The sequence below is a fragment of the Notolepis coatsorum genome (assembly GCF_963971535.1).
Source record: "Notolepis coatsorum genome assembly, chromosome: 2".
NCBI lineage: Eukaryota > Metazoa > Chordata > Actinopteri > Aulopiformes > Paralepididae > Notolepis > Notolepis coatsorum.
The window spans coordinates 2,769,292-2,785,224 of NC_140166.1; the positions used below are offsets into that span (position 1 = coordinate 2,769,292).

General features: G+C 47.1%; 1 protein-coding gene across 1 annotated transcript in view; it reads left to right on the forward strand.

Annotated features, from left to right (window-relative positions):
* Positions 1-15,933, forward strand: part of unc13ba (unc-13 homolog Ba (C. elegans)) — a 516,655-nt gene that overhangs the window by 362,320 nt on the left and 138,402 nt on the right. Inside the window, exons 18-20 of the mRNA XM_084308024.1 lie at positions 4,535-4,650; positions 5,849-6,012; positions 6,446-6,596. Coding sequence (XP_084164150.1) covers positions 4,535-4,650; positions 5,849-6,012; positions 6,446-6,596 — 431 coding nt within the window. The remainder of the gene's footprint in view (positions 1-4,534; positions 4,651-5,848; positions 6,013-6,445; positions 6,597-15,933) is intronic.

A 15,933-nucleotide genomic window follows, 5' to 3' on the forward strand; every position in this document is an offset into this window, starting at 1 on the left:
TTTTTTAATGTTTCCACTCTGGGTAAGAGTTTCTTATCTGGGTAAGCGTGTTCTCGACCACTCTTAGAATTTGGTCTTGCCTGAGAGAAAAGCAACAATAAGAAAACATTGCTGAATCCCAGGTTGATTGATTGATTGATTGAAAACTTTATTAACAGATTGCAGAATGGGTACAGTACAGTACAGCTCAATACATACAATTGTTAAGGGGATGCAGACCAGAGAAAGACTTTCGTCTTGTTTACATCAGGGTCCCCCATTTTCAATTCATCGTAACATATGACATACATGACATACAGATAGACAGTACTGCTACATCTATACATTTATGACATACCAGATTTGCAAATACAGTACTGTTTGTGATACGAAATAAGTCAAGAAATGAAGTATATACATTTGACGTAGAAACTGTACATTGGAGGAGGTTGGGTAGGTGGGGGGGGGGGGGGGGGGTACTGTACATTGGAGGTGGTTGGGGGGGGGGGTTGGGTACGAGTGGGGGGGAGGTTGGGTACGAGGGGTGGGTGGGGGACACTGTACAACTGTACAAGCAACACTGTACATTGGAATATTGACAAGACCATACTTGGTCATTTTTACTGTACATTGGAGGGGGTTGTGTTAGGACATTTACAGGGGCCAGTTTCGAATTGCAGTCTCCCGTAGGTGTTTTTTGAGTGTTTTTGAAAGTGGGTAGTGATTCACATTCCTTTACAGCTTTGGGTAGTGCGTTCCACATTGATGTGGCATAATTGCGAAACGTGTTTAGTCCCTTGTTTGAGCCGAATCTGGGTTTAACATGATTTGTGGAGCTCCCTCTGGTGTTGTGATCGTGGTATTCACTGACCTTTGGGAAGTATTTTGACATGTACATGGGTACCTTGGTCGTGTAGTGTATCTTGTAGACCAGGCCCATTGCAAGTTGCTGTACTCTGTCGTCTACTCTAAGCCATCCTAGGTTGTCAAAGTGGGCAGGGGTGAGGTGGGTTCTAGGAGTAAGGTCAAGCAGTAGTCTGACCAGTTTGTTTTGAGATGTTTGTAATTTTGTTTTTAGCGCCTTTGAGGTGCTTTGGTACCATGAGGTGCAAGCATAGTCGTAGTACCCTTGAATGAGTGCTCCTGCCAGAGTCTTCAGGGTATTCTTGTTTACCAGTGAGGAGATCCGGTACAAGAATCGAGTTCGTTGGTTGACTTTTTTTATTACATTGGATGCCATTTTGTCACAGGAAAGATTTGCCTCTAGGATTGAACCCAGGTAGGTAATATCTTCTTTCCTTGTGACAATATTGTCACCCACTGTAACTGAGAAGCCGTCGGTCTTGCTGAGTTTGTTATTTGAACCGAAGAGAATGGACTCTGTTTTGCCCATGTGTAATGATAGTTTGTTATCAGCGAGCCATATGCAGATTTTGCCTAGTTCCGAGCTGAGGGTTTTTTCAACCTGTAACTTGTTCTTGTCAGAGACCAGCAGGGCTGAGTCGTCCGCAAACAGGAACAAGTTGCAGTCACAAGCTGACAACATGTCATTTGCATAAATTAGGAACAGTAGCGGCCCTAGTATGCTTCCTTGTGGAACACCACAGCTTACTGTGAGGGGGGGGGGGGGGGGGGTAGGGTACCGTTTACCTCCACCATCTGCTCTCTCCCCTCCAGGTAGGATTGTATCCAGCTCACTGATAGACTATCAAAACCAATTGCTTTTAGCTTGTCAATCAGAATGGTGTGATTGACAGTGTCGAAGGCCTTTTGTAGGTCCAGCATGACCATGCCGCAGTATTTGCCCGCGTCCACCTCTTGTTTGATGTGGTCGTTTAAATAGAGAAGGCATGTGTCAGTGGAGTGGGATGTTCTGAAGCCAGATTGGAATTCGTAGATTAGATTTTTTTCCGCGAGATATTTTTCGACCTGTTCGAAAAATATAAAAAAAATATAAGAACAAAATAAGAGGAAATGCTAGTTAAGAATAAAATCTGTTCTTATATCGCTTCATGAATGAGGCCCAATGTGTTGCCCTACACAGTTGTTGTTTCGCCTACACAGTTGTTGTTGATTTGTCTACACAGTCATTGTGTTGCCTACACAGTTGTGGTTTTGTCTACACAGTTGTTGTTTTGCCTACACAGTTGTGGTTTTGTCTACACAGTTGTGGTTTTGCATACACAGTTGTGATTTTGTCTACACAGTTTTGTCTACACATTTAGTTTTGGCTACACAGTTGTTGTTTTGCCTACACATTTGTGGTTTTGCCTACAGAGTTGTTGTTTTGCCTATACACTTGTTGTTTTGCCTACACATTTGTGGTTTTGCCTACACAGTTGTTGTTTTGCCTATACGGTCATTGTTTTGCTTACACAGTTGTAGTTTTGCCTACACAGTTGTAGTTATGTCTACACAGTTGTTGTTTTGCCTACACAGTTGTAGTTATGTCTACACAGTTGTAGTTTTGCCTACACAGTTGTAGTTATGTCTACACAGTTGTAGTTTTGTCTACACAGTTGTTGTTTTGTCTACACAGTTGTTGTTGTTTTGTCTACACAGTTGTTGTTTTGGAATATTATTAGGAATAGTATTCCTAGAGTTGAGTTGCACCCCCCTTCCCCACAAGCCATGCAGGTGTTACATAATCCTTTACTTGTGGATTTAATAATAGGTCAAATCAACAAGGGATTGTCATTTTCATCTTGTCAGTGTATTTCATGAAATTACCACTAATATTTAGGCCTATATGCCACTTTAACCTATTAAACCTGAGCCCTATTTTCTGAAGATCTGCCTAAAAATATACATACAATAAGTAAATGGAAGATTGCTCCACTTCTACAAGGTCCTTTTGACAGGGTTAGGTCTTCTTTACTCTTGGCTACATTTGGAAAAAAATACGCAACATTAATTCATACATTCTGTAGAGATAGATTTATGGCGTGATGTCATTGTGAGTCCGGTACCGGACCCCTCGGGCTTAAGAGGTTAAACCTGCATTAAATAATCCTTTATTTCCTAAGGAAAGACGGAATAACCAGCATTCCTTTTAGAAGTCAGAGAAACCTTCGCTTTTGTCATGAGGAGAGCGGGTGTGGCTAACTTGCTTATGTTCCGTCTTGCTAATTCTCATGTTACATCCCTTTAGGATAAAGCCTTCAAATTGTGTAATGTAATATCACAGGATGTTTTGTCCCTAATGTTGGATTTTGATCATAATCAGCCAGTATCACCTCTTCATCTGTGTTCGTGTAGTTCCTGCGTTGTGTTTATTTCTCTCTCCGACATCGACCTTCTCATACTGGCTGTACAATCTTTGTCATTCCCCTTTAATGCAATCCGTAATCATAAGAATTCGACACTGGCAACTTGATACCTTTCTTGGAAAAACGTTGTTTATTCCATAAACAAAGCCTCGTACAAAATGTAAACCAGTTCTGTATTGTCCTTGAAAAGTATTTGTAAGAAACTAAATTCATTATTCTAATGATCTCCTGTTACCCCGCTCGGTGGTCGTCGCGGCCTAGCTGTTATCCAAAAGCCTTCCCTTTCGTCGTGGCACTTCAGTCCTCCCCTCTTCTCGTCTGTGCGTCTAATCTGAGTCTAACTTACACCCGGAAGGAACTCCACATTATAATATTCTCGACATAGCAACGACAGGCCCGGCCTCTCTTCTCGTTGCTATGTGACACGCTGTCTTTTGACCCAAATCACCATGGCAGCGGCAATGTTGATATTATCCCCCTAGCTCAGTGCAATGTTTTGGTTATGAACCTGCTGAACGACCCTGGGCATGCACACGCACCCTGCTTGCTGCTAACACACTGACTCGCTCTGTCGTCCTCCTCCACCACCTCTTCTAGCTCTCTGACCTTCTCCTCCACCACCTCTACCTCTCTGACCTGGCTATAAGTAGATGCTGTCATCCACCAATATTTAACACTATATACACATTGAAAAACCTATATTTCCTTCACTAACTAAAACACGATGTGTTAAAAAATTACACAACCTGGGTTAAAATTGTGTTACTATCAACACACCCATTTTGGCACACGTGTCGTTTTCCAACACCCATAACACGTGTTGTTTTTCAACACCCATAACATGTGTCATTTCCCAACACCCATAACATGTCATTTTCCAACACCCATAACATGTCATTTTCCAACACCCATAACACGTGTCATTTTCCAACACCCATAACATGTGTCATTTCCCAACACCCATAACATGTCATTTTCCAACACCCATAACATGTGTCATTTTCCAACACCCATAACACGTGTCATTTTCCAACACCCATAACACATGTGGTGGTGTTTTTCATGCTTAGTTGGGGACAATACAGTGTTGTTTACTCATGTTTATTGCATCCTCTAAAATGTGATTATATTATGAGCAAAGGTCTTATGATAGCCAGTAACTGTTACCGCATCTAATATTTTATCATTCTATAACCGTTTTATAGTAGTTTTATAACCAGAGGTGTCACATTTTTCAAATGGTTGATATCTCATTTTGTGTGTGTGTGTGTGTGTGGTGTGTACAGAGAAGAGAACAGACAAGTCGGCGGTGTCTGGAGCCATTCGTCTACAGATCAGTGTGGAGATTGAAGGAGAGGAAAAGGTGGCGCCCTACCACGTCCAGTACACCTGCCTGCACGAGGTGAACACACACACACCGTCTCAGTGAACATACATTTGAGCAGCTGTGATATGTAGCTAGGGTTACATAAACAGCCAGCAACCTCTAGCCGCCTGTATGGACGCCGATACACTAGGATGGACCACAAGAGGAACAACACCAACAACTTTAAGAATTCCAATATGTAGAGCGGCTAAATGGCGCAGTGGGCAAGGCGCTCGCCACTAACGCAGGAGATGCTGGGTTCAAGCCCAGCTCTCTGCGTTGCTTCCGGCTTGGCTGGTCGTTCATACTAATACAATTGGCAGTATTAGGGGGTGGGAAAGCCGGTGGGTGGGGATCGGACGTCGTGGACAGCGACTCCTACAGGTCGGTTGGTGCGCCTGTACAGCAGAATCAGGAAGCAACGGGGGCAGCGTGAGCCTCCCACGCGTTACTCCTCACCGCTGAGAGAGCGCGCTGTGCAGGTGAAAATATGCGACGGCTGCCTCCTCGTGTACCGGAGGGGACACGTGATGCAAGGCTTCATCCACATTGCAGCCGACCAGTGGGAGGCATGGTCCAACAACGTTCGAGACAGGGGAGGGTAGAATTGGATAATACGAAATTGGGATGGATGGGAGAAAAATAGAAAATGAGGAGAAAAAGTAGATACAAAAAAAAAGAATTCCAATATGTTATCCCCATGGTCCAGGAAAGTTCAATCAATAGTTGTGAACATGAGCTACTCTCTCAAAGCCAGAAACCAGAGAAGTCAGACTCAAACTTGTGATGTCATTGGGTATAAAGTCTGGAGCCGCTCCACTGACAATGAATGGGAGACTTGATTTTGTTGGACCCACAGAATTTTTATTTGATTTTGTATACCTAAATTAGCTTTATTTTATAGTAGTGTTCTCAGTTCTGAAACAGAATATGTACCCGTAATATACATTCCTTGTCCATGGAGCAGTTCCAGACCTCATACCTGCTGACATCACACCCCTTGTTTTGGGATTTGGTAGAGAGAGTTGTTGGTGTTATAATATTTTTGGACAATCTTAGACCATATTATGAATGACACGTATGAATGCTGAAATTGCCCGTACTTCCCCTTTAATATGTTTCCTGACAACAACGCGGCTATACGCAGTCAATCTACCTACTGTAGATAAGTGAGGGTTACAATGAACAAATGCCAATAATAATAATATTATCCGTTATATCACTCCCTCTGTAGAACATGTTCCATTACTCCACGGATGTGGAGGGGTGTGGTGTGGTGAAGATCCCTGGTGCCCAAGGAGACGATGCCTGGAAGGTCTACTACGACGAGGTGCTCCAGGATATAGTGGACGAGTTCGCCATGCGATACGGCATCGAGTCCATCTATCAGGCCATGACGTGAGCACAGCGTGTGTGTGTGTGTGTGGAGGGGGTTACAATCCTTTAACACAGCCTTGTATGGGACAGCGTATTTAGTAAATTGCCGTTATACATCCTAATAGAAGCGGACAGACAGACAGCGACATGCAGAAATAAGCCAATCAATACACAACCACTAATGCTCTCACTGTCTCACCATAATGCCCCTCCCCCTGTCTGTTCCCTTCTCCTTCTCTCCTCTCCTCCTACCCTCTCATCCTCCCCTACCCTCATCTCCTACCCCCTCCTCGTACCTTCTCATCTCCTCTCCTCCTCTCCCACCCTCTCCTCCTACCCTCTCCTCCTCCCATACCCTCTCCTCCTCTCCTACCCTCTCCTCCTCTCCTCTTCGCTCTCCTCCTCCTATCCTCTCCCCTCCTCTTCTCCTCTTCTCTCCTCTCCTCTCCTCCAGTCATTTCTCCTGCCTGTCATCCAAGTACATGCTGTCTGGGTTGCCGGCCGTGATGAGCACGCTCCTGGCCAACATCAATGCCTTCTACGCCCACCCAACCACCTACACCAATGTCTCTGCCCAGGACCGCTTTGCTGCCTCCAACTTTGGGGTGAGAGAGCACACACACACACACACACACACACACACACACACACACACACACACACACACACACACACACACACACACACACACACACACACACACACATTTAGGTTTATGTGAAATATGAGGACATTACATAGACATTCATACATTCATTCTGTAACTAACTTTATTGCTTTAGATTCTGACCTTGGCAGTGTTAATGCCTTGCTCTACCCATTTAGCCAAACAGAGCCGCTGTAAGTAGGACAACATAGCGGCCCATATTCACAAAGCCTCCCAGAGCTGGAGTGCTGATCCAGGATCAGTGACTATAGCAACATGTGTATTGTGACAGCATTCAAAATAACAGACTGAAGCTGACCTCAGGTCTGAGTGCTGATCCGGGATCAGTGACTATAGCAACATGTGTATTGTGACAGCATTCAAACTAACAGACTGAAGCTGACCTCAGGTCTGAGTGCTGATCCGGGATCAGTGACTATAGCAACATGTGTATTGTGACAGCATTCAAACTAACAGACTGAAGCTGACCTCAGGTCTGAGTGCTGATCCGGGATCAGTGACTATAGCAACATGTGTATTGTGACAGCATTCAAACTAACAGACTGAAGCTGACCTCAGGTCTGAGTGCTGATCCGGGATCAGTGACTATAGCAACATGTGTATTGTGACAGCATTCAAACTAACAGACTTAAGCTGACTTCAGGTCTTTTTTTTCAGGCTTTGTAAATATGGCACATGGTGTCCAATGTCTATCTATCCTCTAAAATGTAACTGCTCACTAAGCAAATATACACATGAACTTGAATGATCTTCAGTTTTGAGTGATATTTTGTCAATCTATGTGTCACATTTGGTGGATACCTCGTTATATCCACCAGGCAGAAGCCTGAGATAATGTGATTGGTCGCCTCTGTCTGTCCAACCTGGCACATAGACTGCTAGAGACATACATTCTCGAATATCTTTCAAATCGGTCAATGACAAGTATTTTATTTTAATTAATTTCCATCATTGTCCTTTGAAATACATATTCAGGATAAAATTACACCTTTTGAACACAAGGGGATGATTCCACACAGGTTTGCTTGCTTCTCAGAGCCTCCAGGAACCAGCTCTCTGGCCCCATTACAACATGGAAATCCCTATAGTGAACCTATTGTCGTTACTATTGTCGTTGAGATACCCATGCATTAAAAACATTTATGAAGGAATTAATGAATTTCCATCCATTGTCCATTGCAGGGGTTCCCAACCTTTTTTCCCCCAGGGACCCCCAAACATCTCTGAAATTCCTGGACCCCCCTTAAAATACCATAAAATACTTTTTTTTGTCATTTTAATACTTTTTTTTGTCATTTTAATAACAAACTGCTTATACACAGGCATATGCATCATAATTAGACCCACTATGCTTCTTTGACTTGTGCCTTCAATCAACAAATCTCATCTTGCACCTTATGTATTTCAAAATGTTGGCCAATATTCAAATCCTGTATTCATCCTCTCAAATCAGGCCCTAATGGTGAACGGTTTGCATTTATGTTGAATGAAGTAAGAATCCACTGCAGTAAAAATATCCTCACCTCGAGTGGTGGTAGTAAGGTTGACTGACATGAGAATGTCCTGCTTCAGATCCTCATTTTCGATATACTGCACATAAACGATGAGCACAGCCTCGTCTGCGACAGTTGTAGTTTCATCAAGTTGTATGGCAAATGGACCCTTTCTAAGCTTTTCTGACAGCTGCTGCTCGCAATCACTTGACATCTTATCAATTCGGTCTTTCACTACATTGTTCGAGAGTGGTACTGATTTTAGTTTATCCGCCACCTGTGGGCCGCACAGTTTCTAAACCATTTTGATGCAGGCTGGTTTGATGAGCTGCTCGCCAATATTGTGCGGTTTCTTTGCTTTTGCAATTTACATTTACATTTACATTTAGTCATTTAGCTGACGCTTTTATCCAAAGCGACTTACAAGTTCTGTGCGACAAGACAGCAAGAAGGGTATAACTCTATCAGCTGAGTAACAATGTTCATCAAAGTGTTGCGTGTTACAGTGTAGGTTAGTTTATTAGGACAAGTGCATGACAGTAAGGTTAGTCGGGGTTAGATTTTTTTTTTTTTTTTTTATCATTTCAGATAATGGTTGAAGAAGTGAGTCTTTAGTCGGCGGCGAAAGATTGGACGGGATTCGGCTGTCCTAACTGGGATGGGTAGTTCATTCCACCATTGTGGGGCAAGGACTGAGAATAGGCGGCTTCTCTTTGATGACCCTCCGGGAGCTTGGATAGGAGTAGATCTGAGGCGGCCAGAAGATGCAGAGCGTAGGGGTCTTGAGGGTGTGTAGTTAGAGACCATTGACCGGAGGTAGGCGGGAGCGGTTCCCTTTGCCGCACGGTATGCTAGGTCGAGGGCCTTGAAGCGGATACGTGCAGCAATGGGGAGCCAGTGCAGGTCCCTAAGAAGTGGGGTGACATGGGCCGACTTCGGTAGGTTTGAGATCAGGCGGGCCGCTGCATTTTGAATGAGTTGAAGAGGCTTGGTGGCAGTGGCCGGGAGGCCAGCTAGCAGTGCGTTGCAGTAGTCGAGGCGGGAGATGACTGTTGATTGGACGAGGAGTTGGGTGGCTTCTTTTGTCAGGAAGGGGCGTATCCTTCTGACGTTGCTCAGGAGGAATCTGCAGGTTCTGGTTGTCGCTGCGATGTGAGCAGAGAAGTTCAACTGGTCGTCGAGGACAACACCAAGGTTCTTGGCGGTCGGCGATGCGGTCACAGCTGCATTCTCGACTGTGATGGAGAGGTCGGTCAGGGGGGAGGATTTGGCCGGCAGGTGGAGCAATTCTGTTTTGCTTAGGTTCAGTTTGAGGTGGTTGGTCGTCATCCAGGCGGAGATGTCGGACAGACAGGCCGAGATCCGCTCAGAGACGTGGATATCTGAGGGAGGGAAGGAGAGGAAGAGTTGAGTATCATCGGCATAACAATGATATGAGAAGCCATGAGACGTGATAATGTTACCCAGTGATTTAGTGTAGAGGGAGAAGAGAAGGGGTCCTAGGACCGAGCCCTGGGGGACACCCGTCCGGAGGGGGCGGGTGGCCGACAGAGTCCCTCTCCATGACACTTGGTAGGAGCGGTCATTGAGGTATGATGTCAGCCATGTCAGCGCAGATTAAATTAAAAGCGAACACTCAAAGGAGGCTTCGGTAGCCTTCTGTAAATCACTGCCACCCCTGCTCCAGGCTACTCTAACATCAACGGGCTTGTTCGCCTTGAGAGACTGTTCTTTCCTCCGAAAAAAGTCTGGATCCTTCCCAACGGTTTCTGGGTGCTTAGACGCCTGATGTCTCTTCAGCTTGCTGGGCTTCAGGCTTGAGTTTGCCAACTTTTCTCCACGAATCACACACTCAGGTCGTTTGTCTGGTCCCTCAGTGAAGCCCATGGTAATTTTCGCGATTGCTGTAGGTCCTAACTTTTTTTGCAGATGAGCTGCCATCATCTCCTTTTCGTTTGTCACACATTTTCGCCTCTGGCGGCTGACTGCAGACGAGCCGAGAAAGTTAACTAGCGTGCTAGGCTAGCTACGGAAAGTGATACAGTCAACTGATTCGCGTTTTAGCGGCTACCCGGTAGCCTACTGTTAACGTTAAAAAATCATGTCTAGATGTTTATTTATTTATCTTTATTTTTTATTGTAGTGGAGAGACTATTCATGCTTCTTGTAACTGAGGGGTATGGCGACCTGGCACCAAGGTCTCGTCCAATGGTAGAATGGAGACTATTATGGGATGTTCAGTAGACTAGAAGGGATATTCAATGCATATTGTACAAGGAATATACAAGGGATATCAGGGGATATACAAATACAATTAAATATATATATATAAATAAATATATATATTCGGTTTAATCTGATCCTTCAGAACAGCCGCCCCCTAATTGGTCCCAACCCAATTAGTTAAGCAGAGACAGATTAACCGCACTGTCTACCACTCAAGGGTTCGCTGTAAGGGTCAGTCAACTCACAAAGTCATAGGGTCATGGTCATCATCGATTGTGTCTGGGAGTCGGGGCAGTTCTATGAGCCTCGCCACAGGACGGGTGTAAATGCGCCCCTGGACGAGTACTTCAGCTGCTCGGACCTTGCCATCGGCACCGGTGATCACTTTGCTTACGCGGCCAGCCGGCCACATAGCTCTGGGTAGTGACTGGTCAATAATCATGACGACTGTTCCTTCCGTCAAATTGTCTCTCTCTTTTACCCACTTCTGGCGGGTCTGTAGAGACGGTAGGTAGTGCAGTAGGAAACTGCTCCAAAACTTGTCGGCTAATACTTGGCTGTACCTCCACATTCGTCGGCCGTTCGCTTCTTCAGGCCGGTACATTGTCTGGGGTAACGCGGGATCTAGCCGCCCCATCAGGAGGGTGTTGGGGGTGACTGGGTCGACATCTGCTACATCACTGGAGACGTAACCGAGGGGCTTTGAGTTCAATACTCCCTCAATCTCCGTGAGGACTGTCATTAGGACTTCTTCCGCCACAGTCTGGGCCCCAAGTACTGCGTACAGGGCTGTCTTTATAGAACGTACTTCTCGTTCCCAAGTTCCACCGAAGTGGGGTGCGTTTGGGGGGTTGAATTGGAAGTCAATCTGGGCTGGAGCGAGGTGGGTCTTAAGTTCTGGGCCCATAGCTTGGAAGCTCTCCCTCAGCTCTCTTTCTCCGCCTTTGAAGTTTGTCCCGTGATCGGACAATAATGTAGACTGTTTTCCTTTCCGTGATGTGAATCTTCGGAAGGCCATAAGGAATGAGTCTGCGCTCATGGTCGGAAGGAGCTCGATATGTATCGCTCTGGTGGTCATGCATTTGAATACAATACCCCACCGCTTCTCGGTGCCTCTTCCTTTCTTTATGTGCAGCGGGCCAAAACAGTCCATGCCTGTTGAGTGGAATGGCTTGTCGCCGAGTCGGAGGCGACATGGAGGTAGGTCAGCCATCCGTGGTATGCTGGGCTGCGCGCGCCACTTTCGGCAGTCTAGACAGGTTCGCTGGAAGCGTCGCACCGCCTCTCTTCCTTGAAGTATCCAGTAACGACGTCTGATTTCCGCGAAGACTCTCTCTGCTCCTGCGTGGTGTACATCCTCGTCGTATTTCTTTATAATCAGCTCTGTGACCTTGTGTCGGCTGTTCAATACGATCGGGTACTTAATGTCATCCGGTAAATTGGGGGCTCTCCGCAGGCGACCACCCACTCTGATGAGGGTATGTGTGTCACTCTCGGGGGCCAGATGAATCAATCTGCTGTCTGATGGGACGGGCTTTCCTCCCTGTAGACAGTCTAGTTCATCGGGGAACGAGTCTCTGGGCTCGTTGCAGTAGAAGCAGTTCTGCTTCCTCGTAGTCAGCTGCTGACATATCAGCGGAGGACTTAATCTCTGGGTGGTGCCGCAGGAATGTCCGTTGCTGCGCACTCTCTATGGTAATGCAATCGTCTATGTTGGGGTCTGCGGAGACAACAGTGCTCGATCCACAGAACATAGGTTTCTTATTCTCAGCCTCCTCGTTACTTGCTTCCCTCGGGGTGGGCGTGGGCCAATCTCCTTCCGGGAGCTTGAGGAATGCTGGTCCGTCACTGTAGATGTTATGACGGGTTAAGTCATCTAGGGACATTCCCCGGGTGATGACGTCAGCTGGGTTGTGTTTTGTATCAACATAGCGCCAGTTTGCTTCTCCGGTTAACTCTCCGGTTAACTCTTGAATCTCAGTGACTCTGACTCCCACGAAGACTTTGTATTTGCATGAATCCGATTTGATCCAGGCGAGTACTGTCGTGGAATCTGACCACAGGATTGTTCTATGCACCGGAATGGTGAGCTCACGTTGGATGAGCGTGGCTAGATGCGCTCCTGCGAGGGCTGCGCAGAGCTCTAGACGTGGGATAGACTGTTGCTTGCGTGGGGCTATTCTCGAGCGGGCGAGGATGAATGCTGTGTAGATCTCTCCCCCCTCTTCTTGGGCCCGCAAGTAGGCTACTGATCCGTAGGCGACCTCGGAGGCGTCACTGAAGACGTGTAAATCCATTTTACATGTCTCTGGCCTCACCGTGGGTGGGAAGTAGCTTCGGCGTATATTAACGCCTGGGAGTGAGTGGAGTTCCATCTCCCACTCTCTCCAGGTGGATGCAAGGTGTGCGGGAATGGGGTGGTCCCAGCCCTGGTCCTTGTCCCACAATGCTCGTACAATCATCTTTGCCCTGGTGGTGTACGGTAGTATACATCCTAACGGGTCATATTGTCGGGCGAGTGTTCTGTACACACTCCGTCTGGTGGTCGGTATTGCCGTCGACCTTCCCTGCTCCGTGGTCAGGGGTTTGTGTCTATAGTGGAGCGAATCTGTTTTGAAGCGCCACACTAGTCCTAGTGTCATCTCTTGGGCTTCTCCTGGGATTGTGGCCATCCAGGTCTCGCTGCTCGCTGCCTTGTCCTCGGAGGAGAGGCTGCGCAGGTTTGATGCTGGTAATAACAACACCAGCTCACAAGCCTCGGCAATGGGGGGGGGGGGGGTCGGCTGCTGATGGAGGCGCAGTGTTCAGGGTAACAGAGCATGAGGTGAGGCGGACCTTTAAAAAAGTGAATATCAGGAAGGCAGCAGGTCCGGACGGCATCCCCGGCCGCGTCCTAAAAGTCTGTGCCGACCAACTGGCCCCAGTATTCACTGACATATTTAACCTGTCCCTAGAACAGGCTGTCATCCCCACCTGCCTGAAGAAGTCCACTATTATCCCTGTACCCAAAAAATCCAAGCCTGCTTGCCTCAACGACTACCGCCCTGTAGCTCTCACCTCCATAGCCATGAAGTGCTTTGAGAAGCTAGTAAAGGGCTACATCTGCTCCTCCCTCCCCATCAACATGGACCCCCTGCAATTTGCATACCGCCCCAACAGGTCCACGGAGGACGCCATATCCCATGTGCTGCACACAGCAGCATCACACCTGGACAAGAGGCAGGGGAACTATGTGAGAATGCTATTCATCGACTACAGCTCGGCATTCAATACCATAGTCCCCTCCATACTCATAGCCAAGCTCAGGGACCTGGGCTTGGGCTATGACCTCTGCCAGTGGGTCTTGGACTTCCTGACTGGCAGACCCCAGGTGGTGAGAGCAGGCAACTGCACCTCCTCATCCATCACCCTCAACATAGGGGCCCCCCAGGGCTGTGTTCTGAGTCCCCTCCTCTACTCCCTGTACACACACGACTGTGTGGCTCAGCGGAGTAGCAATACAATCGTCAAATTTGCTGACGACACAGTGGTGGTGGGCCTGATCTCTGCCAACGACGAGAGGGCCTACCTGGAAGAGGTCAAGGTCCTGGCGGGATGGTGCCAGGAAAACAGCCTCTCCCTGAACGTCAGCAAAACAAAGGAGATGATTGTGGACTTCAGGAGGTCGGGGGTCAAGGACTACAGCCCCCTCAGCATCGACGGGGCACCGGTTGAGAGAGTCAACAGCTTCAAGTACCTCGGAGCCCACATATCCGAGGACTTGAAATGGACCATACACATTAACAGTGTGGTGAAGAAGGCACGACAACGCCTCTACTTCCTCAGGCGCCTAAGGAAGTTCCAAGTCAGCCAGAAGATCCTTAAGAACTTCTACTCATGTACAATAGAGAGCATCTTGACCGGCAACATCACCTCCTGGTTTGGGAATAGCACTGCAAAAGACCAAAGCAGACTACAAAGAGTGACACGTTCAGCCGAACGCACAATTGGAGGGGGGCTCCCCACCCTCCAGAACATTTACAACAAGCGTTGCAAGGGGAAGGCTAAGAGAATTATTAAGGACTCGAGCCACCCGAACAACTGCCTCTTTGAACTGCTGCCGTCAGGCAAGCGACACAGGAGTCTCAAGGCGAGCACAGAAAGACTCAGAAGTAGCTTCTATCCCCAGGCCATCAGGCTGCTAAACGAACAATGAATGAACACTACACAACAACAACCACCAAACACACATAGCACACACATCCACACGCACACACTCACTTTAAACAAACACACTGTAGCACCCACTACACACACTTTATAGCACACACCCACTTTAAACAAACACACTGTAGCACCCACTCCCCACACTTTATATTTATGGATGAAGGATTGCACTACAACTCGTACACCTTACTGTAAATTGTACCTAAAATTGTACCTCATCCCATTTCTGCTTTGCACTAGATAGTACTGTACATTAGTACACTGCATAGTATTGTGTATTGTATATTATATGGTAACTCAGAACATTGTACATATGTCTATACCGAACAACTGTGACCTCATTCTTCTTCTAAATTCATGCTATATTATGTTATTATGTTATTTGATACTATCTTGTCTAGCACAGTCTCTGGAGCGTAACAGTAAGAAGCATTTTGTATGAAAGTATTCTGTACTTCTGTATGACAACTATTAAAGAACTTGGACTTGAGTACGTGCGGATCGCTGCTGGCCCACTGCCTGAGATCAAAGCCGCCTTTGATCAGAGAGGCGCGGAGTTTATGTAGGAGAGCCTCGGCTTCTTCCTGGGTCGAAACGCTTTGTAGACAGTTATCTACGTAGAAGCTGTTCTTCACACTGTGTCGGACCTCTTCGTCCGCTGCTGGGTCCTCTGCGACATGTCTCTGTAGTGCAAATGTAGCACAGCATGGGCTGCATGTAGTTCCGAAAGGGAGGACTTCCCATTGGTAGATGGCCGGGTGCTCATCTCCTGGCCTCTCTCTCCATAGGAACCGCAACAGGGGCTTGTCCTCCTCTACTAATCTCACCTGCAGGAACATCCCTTTGATATCCCCGCTGATAGCCACCTTGTCCTGGCGGAAGCGGAGTAGTACGCCTAGTAGGGAGGGGCCGAGTGTAGGACCGGGCAATAGCTCTTTATTCAGATTTTGGGATCCGATCTGGTAGCTGCAGTTAAACACGATGCGGTCTTTGCCGTTGTGATGAACCTTGTGGTGGGGCACGTACCACGATTCAGTCGTCTGGTCGGCCTCTTTAATGTCAATCTTTGTGACGTGTCCCGCTGTGATGAGCTTCTCAATCTCAGCGCGGTATACACTTTCTTGGGCGGGGTCCTTGGCTAAGCGCCGCTCTGTGTTTAGTAGGTGCCGCTCTGTGGCGTCTTTCTTTGCGTGAAAGGTAGGCATCCCTTCCCGCCGCAGGAGTGGCGTGGCGTATCTCAACACGCCGCTGACTGGGACTCTCTTTGTTCCCGTCTCGAGGAGGTTAATGGCGTAGATGTCGTCTTTAGAGCGAATGTCTTTCTTTTCGTTCTTAAAGGGCATTTGTTCT